Source organism: Neomonachus schauinslandi, chromosome X (genome assembly GCF_002201575.2).
Source record: "Neomonachus schauinslandi chromosome X, ASM220157v2, whole genome shotgun sequence".
In the NCBI taxonomy this organism is placed as follows: Eukaryota; Metazoa; Chordata; class Mammalia; order Carnivora; family Phocidae; genus Neomonachus; species Neomonachus schauinslandi.
Window position 1 is genome coordinate 99974883 of NC_058419.1, and position 23993 is coordinate 99998875.

The window sequence follows — 23993 nt, forward strand, 5'->3', positions numbered from 1 at the left end:
CCCTGAAGGTACTTGGGTCTCTGAAGTCAACTTAATGTTGATATAACCTGACTCTATTATCACAGAATGAGGCAGTTGCATGAGCATGAGAACCAATAAACACACTTCCAAGGTGCACGTGAGAAATCAGTGAGGGGAAGGCTGAAGGCTTAACAATGGGCAGAGGACTTGGTGTTTGTCCTCCTGTGCTTTCCAGTGGATGCAGGAGTCCATCAGAATGAGGGGAATCATGTTCCCAGAGAGACCATGGGCTATGTGGGGGAGGAAATATAATTTTCCCTCTATCCTTCTAGGTTCTTGGCGGAGATCTCCTCTAATAAAAGACAGATGAGCAGGAGAAAAGCAAACAGAAGTTAAATAACATGTATACAAGGGAAAGACCCAGGAAAACTGAGTAACTCACCGAAATGGCTCAGACCACCACCTCTAATACCACTTGCAGCTAAAGACAAAAGAAAGATGTTGGGAGCTGGGGGGGAGGGTGGATCAGTTAGGGGAGGTTGTCAGAAAAAGCACAGTAAACAAGGGTAAGGTTCTTATGCAGATTTCAGTTTTGCTTTCTCCGTTGTTAAGGGTTTCTAGAGATTGAGTAGGTCTCTTCTTCCCAGGACAGAGCAGGAAACCCCCTTAAAATGCAGATTTCCCTTATAAATGTAAATTTATCTTACAAAACATAACTTCTGCTGGTTTCAGGGCTTCTCCAGTGTCTGCTGTTTCTGAAAAACTAATGAGCTTAAATAATTCTTATGCCAAAGAGGCATGTTTGGGGGTGGCAAGTTCTGCTGCCCTTCAGCCGGCTCTAGGCGAGGCTCCCACTGACATCACGCCTCCCCTGTCTGGCAGAGGCTCACAGCCCTTTCATTTTAGGCTCTGTTTGCCGCGGAGTCTGTGCACTCCTCCAGTAGGTTGTACAGAACACAGCTGGGGACGGCTGGTGGCCGGTGGAGAGGTGAATGGAGGAGAAAAGAAAGGGAAAACAGAGAATAAGAAAAGGAATCCGAGATTAAGAAAGAAGGGAATCAACACAGAAGTAAAAAATAGAAGGGGGAAAAAAAGCTATGGTAAGAGAAGATCATAAGGAGAAGAGGATGAATGATGGTCTCAGATGGCACCCGTTAGCATCCATGCTATAAATCACCCCAAATCAACTAATAATTATGCTCCTACTCAGAGTGAGCACTCTGTTAGCCCTGGGTGCTTCCCCATGATCTATTCTGAAGTCAATCGCAAGAAACTCTTTTTCACTCAAAGGTGTCTCAGTGTCAAGAAAACACATAAATAAATGGAAGGAAAAGAGAACTCAGCCAGTCTTTGCATTCAACAAGCCTGGATGGTTTTGCCACCAAGCTGTACCTATCACAAGCTCTCATTCCAAACCTTGTCGGAGACCATTTTTTTCCCAGTCACAACTCAAAATAAATCAGAATTAGAACAATGGATTTTTACTGAAAAGGATTATAATTAGTTAAAAGGATTTTAACTGAAACTGTAATCTCAAGAGAGTTTCCAGGATAACGATTGAGCATGTATTTATGAGTTTTACAAGTAAGGATTTGGAAGTAAGAAGGAATTATGAAGGCCTCCCCAACACAGACACATGCATACAAAAAACTGTACAAACTGCACAATTTCAGGAAAAAAACCTCACGAATAGACCGTAGAGAGTCATTTGTGTACATGTGTGTGGTTTATTCACTATCAGCACAAGGAGAGGGTTTTTGTTTTGGGGTTTTTTTACAGGCTCATCCGTGTAGGTGTGAAGTCTGGTTCTTACATGCCCATGGATATTTAGCAAAGGTCTAGACAAACTGAAAGGCAGAAAATGGAAATGTACATGCCCAGTTACATCTTTCCCCAAGACTGGAGTAAACATGATCAATGCACAAAGTGCCGGTTAGAACGCTTGGATGCTACGTAGAAATCACGTTGTTGAGCAATGTCTTCCCGCATCAGGACGGACCCCTTGGCTCTCCTTAAACCTCCAGTGAAGATGAAAACTTAAAAGTGATTAACAAGTCAAAAGAAAAAGTGGAAGCCCTTGAGAATTGAAAATAAAGTTGAGTAACATTTAAATTTAGATAAATTTTACTTGAAATCATTTCTTGGAGCCACAATGTTATCATCTCTCCTTTTTCTTCTCTTTTTGACTTTAAGCAATTTTGGGGGGAAAAAGTGAAATAAGGATGTCCTTCAGAACACACGGAGGGATGGACTGAGCTTTGGGAAATAGTCAAAGCTGAGAATAGAATGTGTTATCATCAATTTAGTTGAATGACTTGGTGTTCATTCCTTATTCCTAAAATTTTGCTCTCTGGTCTACCATAATCATATTGAGCACAGCGCCTAACAGATAACAGGAACTCAAAAAGTCTTTTCATTCATCACATTTATCAAATATTTACTGACCATCTCCTAGGTACTAGGCACTGTGCTAAACTATGAATAAGATAATCAAGGTCTGTATCTTCATGGGCAAGTAACTTGGCATTCTAGTAAGTATCTTTTGAATGAATGAAGAAACATTTCTTAAAGGCATGAAAGAAGGGAGGTCTCCGCAAACAGTGCACTGCCTACAGAACTCATCTGAAATGAGAAAGCAAAGGAGAATAATACATAGTCCTTGTAGCTCTCGAATATGATTGTTTAAAAATTAGAACAAAACAAACAGGAGGGAGATTTGGGCTCTTGCTTTGCCTTGCACATTATTACTTTAAAATTGTTTGAGTCTAGTATTGTAGGCCCAATAAATTGAAATGATTTTCTTTTTTAAACTTTGATCATCAAGAAGGAAGGAAAGAAAGGAGAGAGGGAGGGAAGTGGGTGGGGAAGGCAGGTCTTTGCAAAAACTGTGCCGAGAATCACACAATAGGGAATTCTTCATGCAAAATGCAGTTGTTCGGGTGACACTTCTTGAATAAACTGTACATTAATTCATTCAACTAATAATTAGAGTATCTGCTATATGCCAGGTACTGTGCTAGTCAGCGGGGATTGTAGTAGGGAAAGAAAGAGGTGTCCCTGTCCTCACGGAGCGTATTAAAAAAAAAAAAAAACCTTTTTCAATTTTCTCTGACATGCTTTACTGAGGAATACTGCAAACTAGATTATGAGTACTCAAGGAGCAGATGGTAGTTTTCTGCCCATCTGGGATAGTTCTAAAGAATAGACCCTTGTGTATCAGTAGATAAGGATTCTTCCAGTTCTAAGCTTCCGTGATCTATGATCTAATAGTAGAAACAGGATGTGTGCTTCCCCAAAAGATGTTATACTTGTATTTCTTTTTATAAAAGGAAACAGAGGTCGGGGTGCCTGGGGGGGGCTCAGTCAGTAAAGCAGCCAACTCTTCATTTCAGCTCAGGCCATGATCTTGGGGTCGTGGGATCGAGCCCCATGTCGGGCTCCATGCTCAGTGGGGAGCCTGAGTATTCTCTCTCCCTTTCCCTCTGCCCCTCCCCCCCAAAATAAATCTTTTTTTTTTTTTTTTTTAAAGGAAACAGAGGTATTGCCTGTTAATTCAGAAGAAAGTGGGTTCTTCCTATCTCTTTGAAGAATTCTAGTTCTACTCCTTTGGCTCTTCCTACCCTGCTCACCTTCTAATGCTCCATCCTACCCCTTTTAGTCTCACTTGCCTTGCCTTCCTTTAATGACTGAGACAAATTGCTAATCTCCAACTGGCTCTACTCAACACCTCCAGTTAAAATCTCACTGTTAGGTCAAATGCATCGTGTTCCCTATGAATTCATCCAGCCATATGCCATCCCCCGCTCCTTTGGAATTTCCATCAGCAATATCCTTCTCCTCCCAGTCTTCCACACTGGAAATACAAGAGTTCTGTTTGCTTCTTCCAAAATGAAGCTCCAACCCCAAAATTAATCAGTTCTTCCTTCTTTCAAAATACCTCCTCATCTGCACCTGCTCTCCCACTCCAGGCCACACAGTCTTAATTGCAACGCCTGTCGCCCCACACCTAGGTGATAACAACAGCCTCCAGGTCCCTCTTGAATCTGTGTCTCAGGCCTCGCTGACAGACTCAACTACCTAAACCTGCACTGCTTTCTCAAATCCTGAGTCCCTGCGCAGAAATCTTCCCTGGTTCCCTTGGCCTTGCCATGGAAATCTCGAGCCTCAGAGTCTGGAATGCCTTGCTGTGGATCTCTGCTTCCGAGACACCTAGCTCACTGTACCTCACCATCCTCAGCAACAGCCATGTTCTGCCCCAGGCCTTTCCTCCGCCTGTCCCTCCTCCTCACCTCCAAACCTCTATGTGGCCAAGGACCAGAGACTCTAGCGTCTGCTCCTTGCGTGTCTCTTTCGGGTTTAACGAATGCTTGTCAGACAAACAGAGAAATAACTGAGTAAAGAAGGAATTATGCCAGAATGCAAGGGCTAGCGTATCATTTGTAGCTTTTGCTCCCTAGTCTGTATGTGGTACTTGATATTGGTTCAAAACACAGCCAGTTAGAAAGGTCCGATGTATGGCGCTTATTGTTGCAGAAGTTTATCAAATTTCATTTCCTTGCCTAATTGCTCACAGAATAAAGTGCCTTTGTTCTTTGGTAGCTACACTATGCCTTCAAAGTTTTTCTCTTTCTGAAAACGATGTCTTTGTTTATTCACCTGTGCATTCAATCCAAAAATAATCTGTGAAAAGAAATATTTTATGCTTAATTCTTTAGTTATGTTAAGACTGTTGCCTGAATATTTCATTTCATTTCGTGATACATTTTTAATTTCAGTCTCTCTCATGCGTTTTCTTAACTTTGAGTTATAGGGATGGGAATTCACTTCTGTCTCCTTTTCATTTCTTGACATTTTTGGGTGTACACTGGAAACTACCTCTGGAGGTCTCCTTATATAAGAAGAAAGCGCCCTTCAGAGATGAGTGGCCTCTGATGGACTCAGACGCTGCCTCCACCTGGTCGCTCTGAATCTACCAACATCACTGCCAGGGGACAGGGCCTGTGACACGGTCACGCTCCTTTATCACATGTTCCCCTTGGGATTTCTTTCTGGGGACGTGAAAAGATCTCTGATTACTGTCCACTCCCCAGTGGCCTCCTCATCCTGTCTTCCCCACCCCCAAACGTTCACAATCATCTCTTGATTAATTTGTTCATGAATTGACCCATTCAGCATTTAGAAAAAATTATGTATTCCAAACATTCATTTGCATGTGTTCTCTATAATCTTATGGCATCACCTTCTTCATGACCAGGAACTGACCTTGCATTAGGTCATAAAATATACCAACGACTAAACTTTCATAGATGTGGACACCAGATTTGTTCTGCGTTCGATAAATGGGAAGGCCAGCTGCTGATTAAATATGGATAAAATACTTGCCTTTCAACTTTAATCCTTAAAATAGCAGTTAAGACCAAGAGCCAGAATGAATTTGAATCCTGGCTCTGCCAATTTGCTATTTAAAGTTAGTCAAATTTTGTTGTTTTTTAACCTCTCATGTTTTAGTTCCTACATCAGTGAAGTGGGCAGATACTATGGCTTCTTACCACTGAGTTACTGTGAAACTTAAATAAGTTAATTCATATTGCCATTAACGGAGCACTTAATAAATATTAACCATTTTGGGGGGCGCCTGGGGGGCGCAGCCGGTTGAGCATCTGACTCTTGGTTTCGTCCCAGGTCATGATCTCAGATCAAGCCCTGCATCGGGCTCCACTGTCAGCAGGGAGTCTGCTTGAGATTCTCTCCCTCTCTCTCTGCCCCTCCTCCCACTCATGCACACACTCTCTCTCTCTCTCAAATAAATAAATCTTATATATATATTAGCCATTTTTTGTTTCGCATGTATTGCCTTGCCTGCAATAACCTATTCCTCTCCATATGTTAATCATAAAGCAACAAAACAGTAGTTGCTAACATTCATTGAGTAATCACCATGTGAAAGAAAGCAGGCCAAACACTTCACATGTCTTAGCTATTTCCCACAACAATTCTATGAGGTACGTCATATTGTTGTCCCATTTTACAGATAAGGAAAGTTAACGTTAGAACGATATACCCAGGGGCATGCAGCATGCAGTCAGTGTCAGTACACATTCTGGTTTATTTTCCCAGATCTGTCTGTCTATGTCTGTCAGTCACACATACGCATTGGTTTGCTCAACTAGTCATTAAACCTTTGTTACCACTTACAGTGTGCAGGGTTCACGGCATCCTGCCAGGGGGAGCGTAGGGGAAGAGAGGTAAGCAAGAAATGGTCCCGGCTATCAAGGAATCCACAGTGCATTGTAGGAGATACCCATGTCCTTGCAACTAAAACAGATGGTGCAATGGAAGTGCTCCGAGTAGAAACTATGTGCTGTGAGGATGTTGAGGAAGCAATCACTTCTAACCCTGGGGGACTGGAAGGGGGGGCGTATAAACATAGAAAAGACTTGAACTGGAAGAGAAGGGAGAGAAGAGCACTCTAGAGAGGAGGAGCAGCAAGAACAAGTCAGACAAGTGTTACATTGGATGCAATGTGGCGGGACGGGCAGGTTGAATTTGGCCGGTAATGCAGGGTCATACGACTGGAAAAGGAGTTTTGGTGTGTTCTTCATGCTTTTGTGTGAGTAACAGTGAAGCAAATCCTGCCTTTTTTGGAACTCCACATGCTTTGCAAAATATTTGGTCCCAGCAAAGATGGGCAAGGCTAGAAGAAGATGAAAAAAGAAGATTGTTCTCGATCTATGTCAGGCCCTTGACTCCATACTGCAAGGTCGGAGTCAGCTTTAGACCAGACTACCTGAGCCAGATATCTGATCCGTTTAATACCTGTTTTATCTCTTGGGAATTACCCACACCATAGGAGCAAACCCACTCGAGCTCTGCTGGCTCTGGGCAAGAGCTGACCAACCCTTGTTTAGCATGGGCCTTTCAGAACCAAATTAAGATCCAGATTTATGGAGCCTACAGGCCTGGGGCCACCATTAATATCCAGTTGGCAGAATGCCAGATGGCAAAGTGTACCATTTCACCTGTAAAATTCTTCCTTTTTCCCCCACCCAGAATGGAATTCACTAAGCTATCAGGACACCGTCAATGTATTACAGAAAAACCTAATAGGAAAAAAAGAGTGGTACTTTTTATTTCATGCCACCTAAAGATATACTTTTCAATACTTTTCAAGTCTACTAAAAACTGCAATCTGAAATTTTCTTTTTTCTCATTTTCTCCCCTACATTTAAGCCTTGCCTCTACTTCTTTGATATTTGAGTATTAATCAACTATTGGTTACTTGTTAATTATCACTCAGTGATCCATCAATCATCAATAGGATTCCAAAAAACATGAGTCAAAAACAACAGACTAAGACAAAATATATGCCCTTTCTGAGCTCCTTTAGCCATCACATATAACAGGGAATGACAATCTCCCTAACCTTTGCATGAAAGATTTAGTTTGCATTTTTGCTGGTACTCATTGGAGCAGTAGTTCATTTGTGTCTGCCAATGAGTAGAGTGTGAAAAAAAAAAATCTCATTATAACATTATCAAGAAAGCAGATCTTTTGTGTTTGGCCTCAATTTGATAAAAATGGGTCTCGGAGGCCATCTATGGTAAGCGGATATTAAAACCAGGGTTATAAATTGTTGCTTTAGTGTTCCAGCTTTTGAGGCCCGAAAGATCTTACCAAAAAGGGTACATTGTTTTAATTGCTCCTCATTATATGTGATGAGAGAACATCATTTCTCTCCTCTTCCTCCCAGGTGGCCGTTGAGGACCGCATCAGGCAGCTGCATGAAGCCCACAGGGACTTTGGGCCAGCATCCCAGCACTTCCTTTCCAGTAAGTTGCTGTCACCTTCCATTGCTTAATGTCTTCATTGCTTCTTGGTAGTGAAGAATTAAGAGTTGAATTATGATCCTCTCTGCCAAGTGCACTAGAGGCATAAATCATCCTGAAATACAACTTGGGGGGAGAATCCAGGGCATTGGGAGAGGAGGTCCGATTAGATCATTTTGTCCAGTCTTCAGCTAACACGTAATTGTTTCCTGCAATGGGTTCTCAAGTGCTAACTTTGGTAATATTTTTGTATCTTTAGTTCTGCTTATAGTGGTTCACTTCATAAACTGATAATTATGATACCATCTAATTATGATGGGATCATTCAATACGTGTTACTGGGACTCTATAATTCTTTACGTAATTCATTAAATACTTCCTGCCTCCAAGTTGGAAGCTCAGCCTATTGGATTTCCTCTCCCTAACCATTCTTACTGCTCTTTTATCCTTGATCACTCTTCATTCTTTTACTTCAGCTTTACTCTTTTATTAATTATATTTGTGTCATTAATTATTAATATATATTATTGGTAAATATTACATATTTTATAATAAATACTAAGAGGAACAGCCTTAGTTAATGGAGGGTTTACTATTGGAACATCCTATTAATGTAACAGTACATATTAAATTGTCAAGCTCCTGTTGTCCTCTGGTTGATGTTATTAATTTCTACCACTCTTTGATTACAAAAGTGTGGATTTTGGGGTTTCTTCTATTTAAAAAGCCATATTTCTACCACATGGAGTTAACATGTGCTAAGATTTTGGCATATTTCTTGTCATACATGAGTATGTATGAGGGCCTCACCATCATTTTAAGGCAATTACTTTGTGCCTGACAATGTTACAAATATGAACTAATTTAATCCTCATAGCACCCTCTGAGGTAGATACGTTATTATACCCATTTTAAAGATGGGGAAATTGAGGCACACAGTCACACACAGATTGACTGACAGCCAGGATTCAAACCCAGCTTGGTTCCAGAGCCTGTTCTAGCCACTACACTGGACTGTCATTTACTTAATTTATGTATCTTATAGACAGGAAGTAATTCTGTATGATTTCCCTTCACTCTCCTGCCACCTTCTTTTATTGTCATTTTCTCATCCTTTCCTTTGTTTTCCATTTCCCATAGGTTAAGAAAAAGATCTTTACTCACTTTTTATTTTTTTTTAAGATGTATTTATTTGAGAGAAGAGAGTAAGAACACACGTGCACAGTAGGGACGAACTGAGGGAGAGGGAGAGAAAATCTCAAACCGAGCGTGGGGCCTGACGTGAGGCTTGATCCCATGACCCTACAAACGTGACCTGAGCCAAAACCAAGGGTCAAACGCTACTGCACACCACCCAGGCACCCCTTTGCTCACATTTTAAAGTATTTGACTAGATGCTTTCATGTATCTCCAATTGGCTCTTGTCTTTTAGAAAAAAATTCCTAGGAGGTGATAGTCCTTTTTGTTATACATTGACAGTGTATTAAGTAAGAAATTGTCTTACATTCTTGACGGGGTCTAACCTTACTATCTGCATGCAGTCGTTATTTGGACATGCTTAGGATGGGCCAAAAGAAGGGGGGCAGGTGAAAGCAGTGTATGCAACCAAGTGGATTGTGGCTTCTAGGAATGCCTCTAAGATAATGACGAGGCCTGAGGATTTTGTTTTCTGTACTTGTCCAAATCTCTGGTCTGCTTAAGTCACCTCGGTGACTGCCACTCTATTTGATCTCATTGAAATTAAATGTGATAACATATTTTTAAGTGACTCATAAGCCGTAAACAAAAATATCACTCTTATGAATATTAATTACTCCTCAGATGCCAGGTGTATTCATTCATCCTTTATTCTCTCTGCTTGCCCCACCCAAATTCCCATGTCTTCCCCATTAAAACTTCTTTTCAGAAAATGATATGTTATTTAACCCAGGTGACAGGTAAAGTTTAATGTGTACTTCTCCTGGGTTATTTGCATTTTAATAGGGTGAAAAGCCATAAGTCTGAGGAATGACTCTCTGTTGGTAGAACATCAGCCATAATCTCTGAGTTGTGAGGGAAGAACTTTGAAGGGCCAGGTGGAGCATGTTTACACCTTTTAAACAGTATCACACCGGTGCCCACTTCCAGAAAGGTCAGGCTAGTAGACACGGACGCTCATAACAACACTCATTTACCTGCTTAAATGGAGCCAGCCCCAGGAGTCACCAATTTCTTACTCATGTGGAATATTGATATATGCTTTGAAGCTTTGCTTATGGATATCAAAAAATACCAATTTGGTGTAAGGGATATTTGAGAAATAGGACAGTGAGACTAAAGAATGAATGAAGACTGTTTCTTTGTGTTGTCCTTTTTTTAAATTACAGAGGTAATATATGCCACTCAAGGAAATTTTGGAAAGCAGAGAATACAAACAGAGAAAAAAATTACCCATAATCCCACCACTCAGAGATAACCACTACAAAAAATGTGCTTCATATACTTTCTGTCTTTCTCTCAGGGGGCGTGTGTATGTGTGTGAATTCAGATTCCCTTCTTTTAAACCAAACAGGAATAAAATCACATTACCATTTTATGACCTCTTTTTTCCCTTAGAACTGTAATAAAAATATTTTTAGGTTTAAATATTCCTCTACAGAGTAATTTTTTAAATGGCTGGGTAGTATTCTCATCTCTGGCTGTACCAGATTTACCAAGACAATTCTGAATTAAAGTCATTTCAAATCTTTCACTATGATATCCAGCTTTGTGACTAACATCCTTTGTACACCTTTATAAACATCTCCTAGTCTTTCTACAAGATAAACGCCTAAACACACAACCACTCTGTTAAAGGACGTTTACATTTGTATGGCTTCTGATATGTACCGCCACATGGACCTCTAGAAATCTCCAGAATTTGGGTGCCCCATCAAAACCACATTTGAGGCAGGGCATCTCTGAAGTCACTTACTTGCTGTTAAATTGTGTTCTGTGAAAGCAAAACAGTTTTTCCCCTAAAACAAACAAAAATATGTTTGAAAAAAATACCACTGAGGCCATATCAAATGATTTTGAATTGATAGATATCTAGTAATTTACTTCCAGGTTACTAGGAATAATAATGGGATGATTTCTGAGGCTTAGAAATTACAAAGAGAAGTAAAGATGAGCACTAACTGCCCCCGCAAACATGCTCACTCTCTCTCTCCTTCTCCCTCTCTCTCTTTCTCTCTGTCTCTCTTTCACATACACTTTGAAAATTACATTACCAGCTGTCTTTGTTTTTTATCAGTAGAGAGAGGCAGCCTTTTACTAAATAAAAGTATTCACTGTTTCTTCTTGGTGGCCCAATCTCTACTTGTTAAAGAAGTGGTTCCTTTTATCTTAGATCTGAGAGAAATGAAAAGAGAAAAACATTGTAAAATATGACCCTTATCCATTGCTAGACACTTGCTTGCCTTTAATTCTAGCTGTAGTATTCTACCACTTCTTTTAAGATTTTATTTTTAAGTAACCTCTACACCCAATGTGGGGCTCAAACTCATGACCCTGAAATCAAGAGTCACACGCTCCATAGACATAGACTGAGCCAGGAAGGCACCCCAATAATCTACCACTTCTTTTTTTAAGATTTTATATATTTATTTATTTGAGAGAGAGAGCATATGCAGGGGGAGAAGGAAAGGGGGAGGGAGAGGGGAGGGAAAGAATCCCAAGCAAATCCGGGGCTGAGCACAGAGCCCAAAGCCGAACTTGTCACAGGGCTCGATCCCACGCCCCTGAGATCATGGCCTGAGCCAAAACCAAAAGTCAGACACTCAACTGCCTAAGCCACCCAGGCACCCCTCTACCACTTCTAATTGACTTCAGTAACTTAAACCAAGAAAAGGGAGAATTTGGTAATAGTGTGATTTTTAAAAATTATATAAATTTTTATATATGTATAGTGTATTATGTTTATACACAATTTTGAATCACACAGTTAGCATTTATACATGTATTAAAATATATAGTAGGGGGGGGACCTGGGTGGCTCAGATGGTTAAGCCTCTGCCTTTGGCTCAGGTCATGATCTCCAGGTCCTGGGATCAAGCCCCACATCGGGCTCCCAGCTCAGCGGGGAGTCTACTTCTCCTTCTCCCTCTGCCTCTCCCCCTGCTTGTGCTCTCTCTGTCTCTCTCTCTCAAATGAATAAATAAAATCTTTTAAAAAAGAATATATAGTAGGAAGGTACAGTGTCCATGTCTTCCTATGTCAATGATCAAGAAAGTACTATAGTATTTATTGGCATAGTAGTCTGAAAATTGTCCATTTAAAATTATCTTCACGAATTTATCTTCAAAAACAAAAAAGAGCCTGAGATCTTTTTTGTGTCAATTTTCTCAGTTCTCTGAGCTTCTAGTTTAAGTTTTACTTCACCAAGGATAACTATATATTTGAATAAAGGTAGAACTCTTTCTGTAAGAGTGAGAAGAACTTAGAGCTGTCTTAATGGTTTACCAGTTCTACAAAATCTTACCATTTGCAACGACATGGATGGAGCTAGAGAGTATTATGCTAAGTAAAATAAGTCAGTCAGAGAAAGACAAATACATACCATTTAAGAAACAAAACAGATGAGCAAAGGGAAAAAGAGAGAAGCAAACCAGGAAACAGACTGTCAACTGGAGAGAACATACTGATGGTTACCAGAGGGGAGGTGGGTGGAGGGATGGGGGAAAGAGGTGATGGGGATTAAGGAAGGCACTTGTTGCAATGAGCATCAGGTGATGTCTGGAGGTGCTGAATCACTATATTGTACACCTGGAACTACTTAACACTGTGTATTAACTAACTGGAATTTAAATAAAAACTTAAAATATTTTACCAGTTCTAGAATTCCCCCAAAGTAGCATTTCCCAAGCCATATTCCTCAGAACATTAATGTTCTATATGATGTTAATAACTCTTCCTTGAAAAAAAATCATTTTGGGGTCAATAAGATTGGAAAAACAGTAGCTTATAAAGGTACGAAAGTTTTTTGTCGTTGTTGAAATTGTTGCAGCCTTTACTATACATGGAAATGCTAAGAAGAGGATAAAGTCAGTAGCTCTTCTCCATACTTACGTGACTAGGGAAGTCTTTTTCAGGGATACCAGTTAATTTCTCACTAAACGTGCCATGGAACATAGTATAGGATTCTTTGCCCTCAAGTGGTATTTGCCAAATGGTTTAATGATGAGAACTTCCTGCTGAAGGTAATAAGAACATGATCCAATTAAAAAGAAAATGAGTTATTTATAAGGCAAAAGGGTCAACTTTCTCTCTCCTGAGGTTTCTGGCTCCCACCCCCACCCCAGAAGTCCCATATGCTGTGGAATTTCCTAACTGGAGAGAGGCTTAAGGGAGTAGCTATATGAGTTGTTTTCAAAGTACTCATTAGTGAATACTGAAATCAGTTTAATGACTTGCAGCCAACAATTTTTTAATGGAATGGAAGAGATGAGAACATATCAGAGTACATTGCACAAGCAAGGTTAAGTATTGTTTTGACACTTTGGTTTCAATTAGGTGGGTGGGTGTGCATGCACGCACATGCATACGTGTGTGCTACAACAGAGAGTAAAATACTTTCCTTTTGTGGGTTGCAGTCCAAAAAAGTTTGAAAGACACTGAATTACGCCACCCCTACCCTTATTTTTACAGAAGACAGAATATGTGCAGAGAGATAAAATGACATCACCAAGGTTATAATAGATGTGGGACTGGAACCCAGTTTCTGCTCATACTGCCTTACCCATTGACAACAAACACTGAGGCCAGCAATTGTCTAGTTCATCTGATATTGCCACAGATTTCTCTCTTCTGTTTCTCTTGGCCGTACTAAGTGGATTTACAGAGCCTGAATTTTCTCTGGATGCCTCTGGGCCAAGTGTTATCTCACTTGGGATATTGGTTAAGACTATAGCCTTTGGAACTAGGCTGACGGGGTTCAAGTATTGGTCAGATACTCCATCTCTTTATACTCATCTGTAAAATGGGGATAATAGTAACATTTCATCAAACGTAAGACATATTCTCTAGCCACAATTATAAAAGCCCTGAAATCAGAATGTATTTAATGTCCAATGGTGTTTTGAATTCAATAAACTATGATAATATTACCTCATAGGGTTATGGTGAAGATCAAATAGTTACTGTATATATATACACTGTGTGTATATTTTATGTAAAATATATAGAACAGGGGCACCTGGGTTGCTCAGTTGGTTAAGCATCCGACTCTTGATCTCAGCTCGGGCTCTGATCTGAGGGTCATGAGTTCAAGCTCCGCACTGGGTTCCATGCTGGGTTTTGGAGCCCACTTAAATAAAATATATGGAACAGGACCTGGCACATAGTGGTACAGAAGTGATTGCTGTTAGCATTGGTGTCATTATCATCATCAACTTGACAGTATAATTTCATATCTGCCTATTAGAGTGAAACTGGATGTGAAAGTATCATTCGTTCTTTTGTTTTTAATTGCATGAAACTAGTTCCTCTCCTTCCCAGAGATGTTTCTCGTGGATCTAATCTGAAAGGGCAGTGTTTTTCATATTATACAAGCTCAATTGTTATTTGTGCAACTAATGAATGGATGAGTAATCAATGAGTAGACCTTAATCTTTTCAAGGACAGGATAGCTTTATATTCTTCAGCATCTAATATGGTAACTGTACTTGGTAGATGTTCAGTGAAATCATTTACAGAGTGAATTATGTTTTGTATCCAAAAGAAGTAAATTTCCTCCTGACATTGCTAATACACAGTGGCATGAGATTTAGCATAGTGACTATCACATAGTAGACACTCAATAAATAATGTGACCTTTCATGTTGCCTCTGAGCAAGGACTAATAGCATTCAGAAGTTGACATGGTCCTTTTCATAAAAGTCTCCTGTGCCGTGTAATATAAGGAAAAAAGCGAACTTCACAATTAGTTTGATCACAACTCTATTAGAAAATAAAAAAAAAACAACAGAAGGGGATGCCTAAAGACAAGACTGAAAAATATCAGAATCCAAAGAGCTATAGTGGGTTTTTTTTATGTTTGCAGTTTTTTTAATAATAAGCGTGTATTTACTTTGATAATGGAAAAAAACAATAATAGTAAAGATTTTTATTCTCTAGCTTTTAATCCACTGACCTCTTAAAATCTTACCCTCTGTTGATGGCTATGGAACTCCATAAGACAAATTTCCTTTTTACTATTTGTTCTGAATTTAAAAGATATGAGTTTCATTGAGTGATCTTCTTGTTCTCAGATTATGAGACACTGTAAAAAGAAGGAATTGATCACTACTTCTTGCAGCGCAAGCTTTATCATCTTCAGTGCCTTAATCAAATCCCTAGTTAACTCTTTGTCTCATTAAAGCAATCCAAGCCTTTACAGTTTCCCCTTGCTACATCAGACTAAAAAGTTTGTTTCCATCTTGAGAGTTACCAAACCTTCCTCCCTGCACCCCACCCCCCACCGCCTCTTCCCACTCACACACTTAATGAAGAAGATGGGGAAAAAAACTTTAAGCATGTCTAATAATTGCTGACATTTCACTTAACAGTGCTCCAATCTATGCTACCTTTGTCCTCAGGGAATGGATAAATTTGAAATACAAGTGGGCCAATAATTTAAAGCTTCAGATCGGCTTAAGGAAGCTGTCGTGATAAGTCAGGAAGAAGCTTGCATCTACAATGTGAGGTGATTTTCAGCCTAAAGCTTCCTTATCAGGGAAAAATCTTAGGGCAAAATAATTGGGGCCAACTTCTTCAGCAGTCACGGTGCTGTCTCGAGTGTCAGGAATTTGGGACAGATGCCTTGTAACTTATCAGTGATGCTGGTAACAGCTCCATAAGTTCAAAGGTAGCCTTTCAGATGCCCACAAAAAGCAGTCACAGTGATAATAATTAAACTCTTTTCTCAAAACCAATTTCTATGGCCCTTTCTCCTTGAGCTCAAATTTATATTCTCCGTGAAGACCTAGATTTATTTGCTGTAGAGTAACCTTAGTAACAAAATTTTGCATCTTCAGCCCTCTGTATCCATTTATTTGGACACATGAGGAAGCTTTGGAAAGTTCTCAGTTTCTTCTGTGGGAATTTGTGTACTGGAGCTGACTTTTACTGGCTTGAAAGAGCCAGTTGTTAAATATACAGCAATTGTGAACTGGTTGTTAAACTTTGGTAGCTTGAAATCAGCCATAGTGGGACTACAGACCCCACCAAAATTGGCAAATATGGCAAATCAAGACTTGTTTTTCTTTTTCTGCGTAGCTGGTTTACCAGAACGCCACCAAATCAATGTCATTCAGATTACCCAAAGTTGTGGAGGCAAAGCTCAGGATCTAAATATCTATCTGCCTTAAGTTAGGATGACCACTGGTCCTGGTGTGTCTGGGATGTTCTTGGTTCGAGCACTGAGATTCCTGCATCTCAGAAAATCTCAGTGCTGAGCATACTGGGATGGTCAGGCACCACAGCCTTAAGTAATGTTTCGTGGAAATAGATTCTTGTACAAGTAATTTGCCTAAATAGCAGCTCTTGGGTGAAGGGGAGGGAGGGAGGGAGGAAGGATGCGGTGGGGGTTATGCTGGTGATGGAGTCAAGCTAAGCAAGGAAGTGGACACGAACTTTGGCCTGACCCCCCAGGGCACTCTGGAGCACACATTGCACCATAGAATTGGCCCCATTTTGAAGGACGGGAGCTGGGTTTTTGTTACCCCATGTCAGTCAGGCATTGGCTGTGGATTTCTGGGGAGCAGAGGACAACAGTTCCCATTTCACTGAGGAAGGTTCTCTGGAGCCGTGAGGCAATGGGCCAGTAGCAATCAACACTCATAGCAGCTGGGGATGGGTGTATCAGCGGGAAAGGGAGTTCTGAGGGGGACGCCAACAGCATTAATATCTCCCAGACTGGATGAAACTATTGTGCTACCCCATGCATAATCTGACTGTAGAGCCCAATTGTGACATTTAGCTGGATCACAACCACCACTCCGCCACATACCTGCATGGAGATTTCCGGTGGCATGGCAGAAACTAAGCAAATGCTTGTTTCTTTCTTGTTTTCCTCATCATGACAGATTTCTCTGGGCCTCATGGGGACCTAGGACACTGAGAGCAGCACCACAGTGCTGAACCAGTGTCATGATACATGGGCACTATTTTAGTGGAATGCTGGCTCTGAAAGGTATATTTTTATACTCTCCAGAAAATGAAGGCATTTGTGAGTTTGGCCTAGGGTAACATTTTGTCATCCATCCCAAAATACAAAGCTTTACACAACAGAAATGGTGGAATCACATCCCTGTGAGCAAAAATCATTACTTTCGTTTTTCCATTTGGATGTTTTCCATTTTCAGAACACAACCAGTTTGAGATTACATAATACTTTTTGGTGAGAACATTGAGGTGAGGACAAAGGCATTTTGTTCTTTTGCAGACTTACATAAACTGTTGCTGGTTTAAAAACCATTCTCTTGGGGCGCCTGGGTGGCTCAGTTAGTTGAGCATCTACCTTTGACTCAGGTCATGATCCCAGGGTCCTGGGATCGAGCGCTGCCTCTTGGAGGGGGGGGGGGGTCCCTGCTCAGCAGGGAGTCTGCTTCTCCCTTTCCCTCTGCCCCCAGCCCAGCTCATGCTTGCTTGCTCTCTCTCTCTGTCTCAAATAAATGAACAGAATCTTTAAAAAATAAATAAAATAAAATTTTTAAAAGCCATTCTCTTGAGGGGTGACTGAGTGGCTCAGTCAGTTAAGCATCTGACCCTTGATTTCGGCTCAGGTCATGATTTCAGGGTCATGAGATCAAGTCCTGGGTCGGGCTCCATGCTGGGCGTGGAGCCTACTTAAGATTCTCTCCCTCTCCCTCTATCCCTCCCCTGTCCCTGTCTTAAAAAAAAAAAAAAAAAAAACTCTTGAATTTTTAAATATACTTTCAGATATCAGCAATAATAGTCATCTTGATTTCAGTCTACTGCAGATGAGCTTTGTCTCCTCCAAGCTGTAAGGAGCGGGGATAGACTTAGGTGATGAGGGGGACCCCTGGAAACATAAGGAAGGATGGGGAATGGCAGTCACCGTGAAGCTTGTTTGTTTCTCTCTTGATGTGCTTTGCTGTTGTAGACTCAAACTACCACAGTATCATAGCTTCTCTCTCTTCTCTACCTTGTCCTTATAGTTTCAACCACCTTGTGACTTCTGTTTTCTTCTTTAGCCCTCTAACTTTTTTTTTAACTTCCCTACCTTTCTACCATCTAAATTTCTCTATATGTTACAATCAAACTCTCCAAGAAAGAGCATCTGATTGGGTCAGGTATTTACAATCGGTTTATATTGAAACCAGGCTTTCTAGACCAGGTGCTCTAGACAATTCTTTGTTGGGGAGACTGTGCTGTGCACTGTCGGATGTTTAGCAACATCCCTGGCCTCACCCCACTCTGTACCAGTAGCATCTGCCCTCTCAGTTGTGACTACCAGAAATGTCTCCAGATGCTGCCAGATGTCCTTTGGAAGGCAAAATTGTCCCTGGCTGAGAACAACTCCTGTATACCTGACTCCTGGACTATGTGTAGCCATGGCAGTTGGGTCACATAGAACACTAAGTAGAATGGCTTCTGTGTGAGGAGTCATTTGAGCCTACTTCTCTACAGCTTCCAGGTCCCATGCAGTGAAGAGGAGTGTCCTCAGCAGATGACCTTCAGCTATCTGTCCTTTGGGGAATTGCTTCAGCTGCCTCCCCCAAAGTCACACCCCTTCTGAGGGTAGCTCCTGATGGTTGCAGGAGAATAAAGACCTGGCCATTTGGGCCTAATGTAGGAGAATTCTAACATTCTACCTCAGGAGCTCTAGTGGGGTTCACTGAGACTGTCACTGGGCCTGCCTCCTTGCTTGACTTCTCTCGGTCGCCATTCCTGCTTCCTTCTTCTCCCTTCCACAGATGTTGATCACAAGAGCACACCTTACTAAATACCCTGCTCTTTAAACATTGTCTCAGAGTCTGTTACCTGGGGAAACCCATCTGTGAGGGGACAATGTAACTGACAGGCATTTCAAAGCATCTGAGGAAAAGGCATTGTAATAGGCTCATTCTGGTCACTGGGTGATTTGATTTACTCTTGCTTTTATTATGAAGTTGATGATTTTGTCCAGTGTATGTAGTGATGATCATTATTTAAGATGTCTGACCTTGTGACCTCCATTAATGGGTAAGGACTTTGAGGACAGCATAAGATTACGTCAGCCTCTTGCCTTATACCTTAAGTCCAGCAGCACACATACCAATGACAGACAAGAGTTAGAATGAAGGATGGTCGATAAAATAGATCATAAAAGGAAATGGGTTGGAGTGTGAGCACCAAAAGGGTAAAGGGCATGCATTCCTTTTTTTTTTTTTTTTTTAATGTCATGCATCCAACATCTTGGAGATAAGTACAGGATATGCCTTGATTGAATGAATAACTGGGCATGCTGAAGATTATTCCCTCTAGGAAAGAACTGAGTCTAGTGCCTAGTCTAATGTCCTGAAAAAATTATGAGCTTCACTTTATTTTCGGCCAACTAAGAATTAATTCATTCTGTCCTTCAATTAGTCCATTCAATGACCAGTATAGGCCAAACTCTGTTCTAGGTACTGGTGAAACCGCAGTAAATGAAAGAAAAATCCTCTCTCATGGAGCTTGAATTTTAATAGGAGAAAGCAATTGGGTCATGATAAGTTTGACAGAGAAGAATAAAGCAGGCTAGAGGTAATAGGGGAAGGGAACTTTTTAAATGGGGTGGTCATGGGGGTGGCATTTGAGTAGAGAAGTGAGAGAAAAAGCCAGGCAGATACAGAGGGTTCCAGGTAGAGGAAACAGTAAACACGAAGACCCTGAGATGAGAGCAAGCTTAGTGGGGTTTGAGGAACAACAAGGAGTCCAGTAGGATTGAAGCTGAGGAAGCAAGATGGTGAAGGATAAGGAGGTCAGTGAGCAACCAAGAGCCAGGCCAAGTCAGGTCTTATCATCTATGGTTAAAAACCTTTGAAATTTCCTCTTAAGAAGGGAAGACTTGGGAGGGTTCTGAACTAAGATGTGACATGATCTGATTTACTATGCCTGTAGCATTCCTTCCTATATTTATTAACAAACACTAGGCACTTGGAATAGGAAGATGAGAGAGACCAAAACCTGGCTTTGGGACGCTCAAATTCTAAACAAAAGAGAAAGACCTATTTAAAAAAAAAAAAAATGACCTATGGTTGTGGTAAATAGGGATGGTAAGACTAGAGTGGAAGGAGGAAACTAATTCTATAGGAAGCAAAATGAGATGTTCTTTATAGACTAGTAAATGAGGTTCCTGAGCCCAATTTCCATGGAGGGGAGAACTTCCCACACAGCACCAAGCAATTCTCGCATACCAGCAGGTTCAACTCATTTCTGACCCCATTGACCCATAGATAGCATCAGATCCCAGAGGTTAAGGGTGCAGGCCTACAAGACTGCCCCCCAACCCTGCCCACTTCAGATGCCAGTCACAAGCCCAGCTTCTACCAGTGCTTCTCACCAGCCAGCTATAAATGGGAGGTTTCCACGACCTCTTCCTTGGACTTCAGACACAGTCACAAGTTCAGATTGTTTCCTCTACTTCTTCTGACCCACTGGCTATAAACCAGAAGTTCCCAGGACTTCCTCCTCAGGTTTGATTAATTTGCTAGAGCTGTTACCAGAACTCAGAGAAACGTTTTACTTCCAAGATCACAGGTTTATGATAAAGGGATAGAACTCAGGAACATCCAGTTGAAAGAGATGCACAGGGCAAGGTATGTGGGAGGGGCGTGGGGCTGCCATGACCTCTCCAGGCACGCCGCTCTCCCCACACCTCCATGTGTTCACCAACCCGGAAGCTCTCCAGACCCTGTCCTTTTGAGTTTTTTTGGAGGCTTCATTACATACTAATGATGGATTGAATCTTTGGCTATTGGATTCAACCTCCAGTTTCTCTCCTCTCCCCCCTCCCCAGGTCTGGGGGAGGGGTGGAGAAGGAAAGTTCTAACCCTCTAAAGACAGGTTATGTCTCTGGTGACCAGGTTCCATCTTGGCCTTCCAAAAGTCACCTCATTAACATAACAAAAGATACCTTTATCACTCTCCACCCCGGAAATTCCAAGGGTCTTGGGAACTGTGAGCTAGCAATTGCAGACAGAGACCAAATATATATCTCTTATAAAATATATCGCAACTAGTATAAATGCACATTGTCTCTGAGGCTACGTGCAAATCCAAGGTAGAGAGTATTTCTTCTGAGAGGAATCAAGCAAAGAAGGCTTCTGATTGCTTGGCCCTTGATTTCTTTCACTTAGCAAGGTTCACAGGATGTATTCTGATATGATGAATATCCCCCTTTCCAATTTTACATGTAGCCTCCTTATAGCCCTTTTGTCCAGAAAAGGGATTTCTTATGTATGTATAATGAATATAAATATAGGTTTTAGAGAGTGCTAATGTTTTAATGAGCTAGAAATAGGCAGACGAGAGAGAATAATTGAAGGATTAGTCAACATGGGGACAATTTGACTTGGAAAGAGAAAATCTGAGCAGGAAACGTCTAGGAAAAAAATTAGAAAAGGAATGGAATGAGCTCATTTACAGTGTGAGTTAAGGGCAGAGGGGTTTATTCTCAAAAGGTAAAAACTGAGAGTTTGTATTTTAGAACTTGATCTAGGCCAGCTATCAAGGGAAAGAGACTGATTCGAAAGACTTGGTCCAGGAGGTCTGGAGCAGATACATCTATTAAAGGTTGCAAGGGAAGAGGGAAAGTTTTGAACCAAATCTTCAGTTATTCCTGGAGTCCAACACAAAAATTTACCAGAACGCTTGTTATCTTAGGGCAAAATAAAGGACAACAAGGCTTAAGTCTTAAAGGAGATCAGATCATTCCTCTCCTGTGACCAGCCACACTAATTTAAATAGAAAAAAAAGATAGTAACTTTGGTCATGTGAAATTTAATTTAAAAAGCAGAACTAAAAATGGAAATTAAAACGAAAAATGTCTTGTTCTGAGTCTTTCTAAAAATACTTAGCTGTTTGTTTTGAATTCCTAAGCAATATTCATGTAAAATGGTCAAACACCATTGACTCTCATGGTTGACACCAGCATCAGAATGCCAAAAGGAAGATATGTCTCCTCTCAAGTTTTACTACTCCGAGAACTGCATACAATTTTTTGAAGAGACACAAAATGGTGGCAAAAGGAGGAAGAGGAATTGTTTACTGGAGTTGTTGCCTATGCCTGTGCTTATTGGGTACTAGTCACTGTAACTCTAGAACCACAGAGTCTCATCTGCCTGGTTGCCCTAGGATTCTTTACACCAGCAGTAAGTTAGTAAATGGAATAAATATCCTGATGACTCAGCACATGAATGAGGATGATGATAATAGTAGGGGTAGGAATAGGAATACAAAAAATATGGCGCACTTTGTGCTCTTAACACTGAGGAAGCATTTTCCATGGATTAGCCTGCGTCATCTTCACAGCAACCCTGTAAAATAAGGAGTAAGACTCTCTCTCTTTCACAGAACAGAAAACAGACTGGAGAAGTTTAATGACACATTCAAGTTTACACTTGTAATTATTTAAAGATTTTTATTCATGAGAGACAGAGCGAGAGAGAAAGGCAGAGGGAGAAGCAGGCTCCCAAGGAGCAGGGAGCCCGATGCGGGACTCGATCCCAGGACCCTGAGATCATGACCTGAGCCGAAGGCAGACGCTTAACCATCTGAGCCACCCAGGCGCCCCTACACTTGTAATTATTACAGATGAGCAGCTTCAGAGGAAGGGTTCCGGGCACTAGTGAGTGGCAACCCACAAGTCTCAACTACAAAGATGCAAGTGGGTAATCCCCATTGATCCTTGCATGACAGTAGAGAATGTGGCTAGTAACAAATCGGGGAGACTTCTGCTTGGGAATATTTTTCTATTCTTTCACCCCTTTGGTGTTCTTTGACCCCTCTCTGTCTGCCCACCCTCCTCTTTCTCACTCTCCCTCTCTCCCTCTCTTCCTCCTATATGAGAATAGAAAGTTTCTGTTCTGGTGTTTCTAGGTCTACAGGCCAGCTGTAGTTCAGATGATCTAGATGAAGTTTGGGAAGCTCTGCTGCAGGCTATGGGTTGGAGGTTGGCTGGGTTTGGCTCCAGGCTGCTAGTTTCATTCAGGTTGTTTCTAGAGGCCCACGCTGAAGGATCAGAGGCCACCTGGGGCATGTGCTCCTGGCAGATTGCCAGAGCACAAGAGTACAAACCTCTGTTCCTGTCATGTCTGCTAAAGCCCTGTTAGCCAAAGCAAGTCACATGGCCAACCCCAAGGTCATGGGGCTAGGAATCGTACTGTTTGCCAGGAGGCTATGGCTCAATTATAGATGTTCCATTGTTTCACAGTGAAGGAAAGTATTGGGATCAAAATTTAATCTCTCCCACCTTCTTTTTGCTTTAATTTTTGTCCCATCCTTAGCTCTTTCTCACTCTTGCTTTCCAAATGGATGTGCATCCCATCTACAGTCATTTGGTTTTTAATATCAGAGTTGCTCCCTACTGGCTCAGGTTTCAAATTTTACATTCCTGGAAATTTCCCTGGTGCCTAATACAATACCGTTCACACAGAGAGCATTCAGCAAATGGTGTGGACTGCCTGCCGTCTTTTAAAAGCACATCTGGGGAGACACTAAAACACCTGGCAATACTGCACTGACGTGTTAGTAACCCGGCTTAACCCAGATGGCCTAAACACTGTAGCCACCTTTACCCAGAGGAAAGTTCTGTAGTAATACAGTCAGCCAGTTCTGTTCAGAATTAGACATTCCATGAGCATAACTCAGTCACGACTCTATTGATATACACACCTCTCCTCCCATAGCTGGCCTTAGGAGGTGTATTTCTTTCTAACTGTCCCAATAATGACAATGAGGTTCTGGGGGTTTTGTATAAGTCAGTTTGAAGGAGCTTTTCTTTCGTGAGTAATGCTTCCAAATATTGGTTATGAGATTTTGCAGGACTGTGCAGCCAGCAGCACTTGGAAATGTTTATATCTCTGCAACTCAGTCACCTTGGCAAGTAGTTGAGTATGAACTCTTGACTTCCCAGATCAAATGGAAGCCTGATACGCTAAATGCCTTGGCAATCTACTGACAAATCCCGTGGTGGGGTATTCTGTTCACCATGTGTGACGGTCC

General features: G+C 41.3%; 1 protein-coding gene across 1 annotated transcript in view; it reads left to right on the plus strand.

Annotated features, from left to right (window-relative positions):
- DMD (dystrophin) overlaps positions 1 to 23993 on the plus strand; it is a 2077064-nt gene that overhangs the window by 1842725 nt on the left and 210346 nt on the right. The window contains exon 61 of the mRNA XM_021677947.1: positions 7712 to 7790. Coding sequence (XP_021533622.1) covers positions 7712 to 7790 — 79 coding nt within the window. The remainder of the gene's footprint in view (positions 1 to 7711; positions 7791 to 23993) is intronic.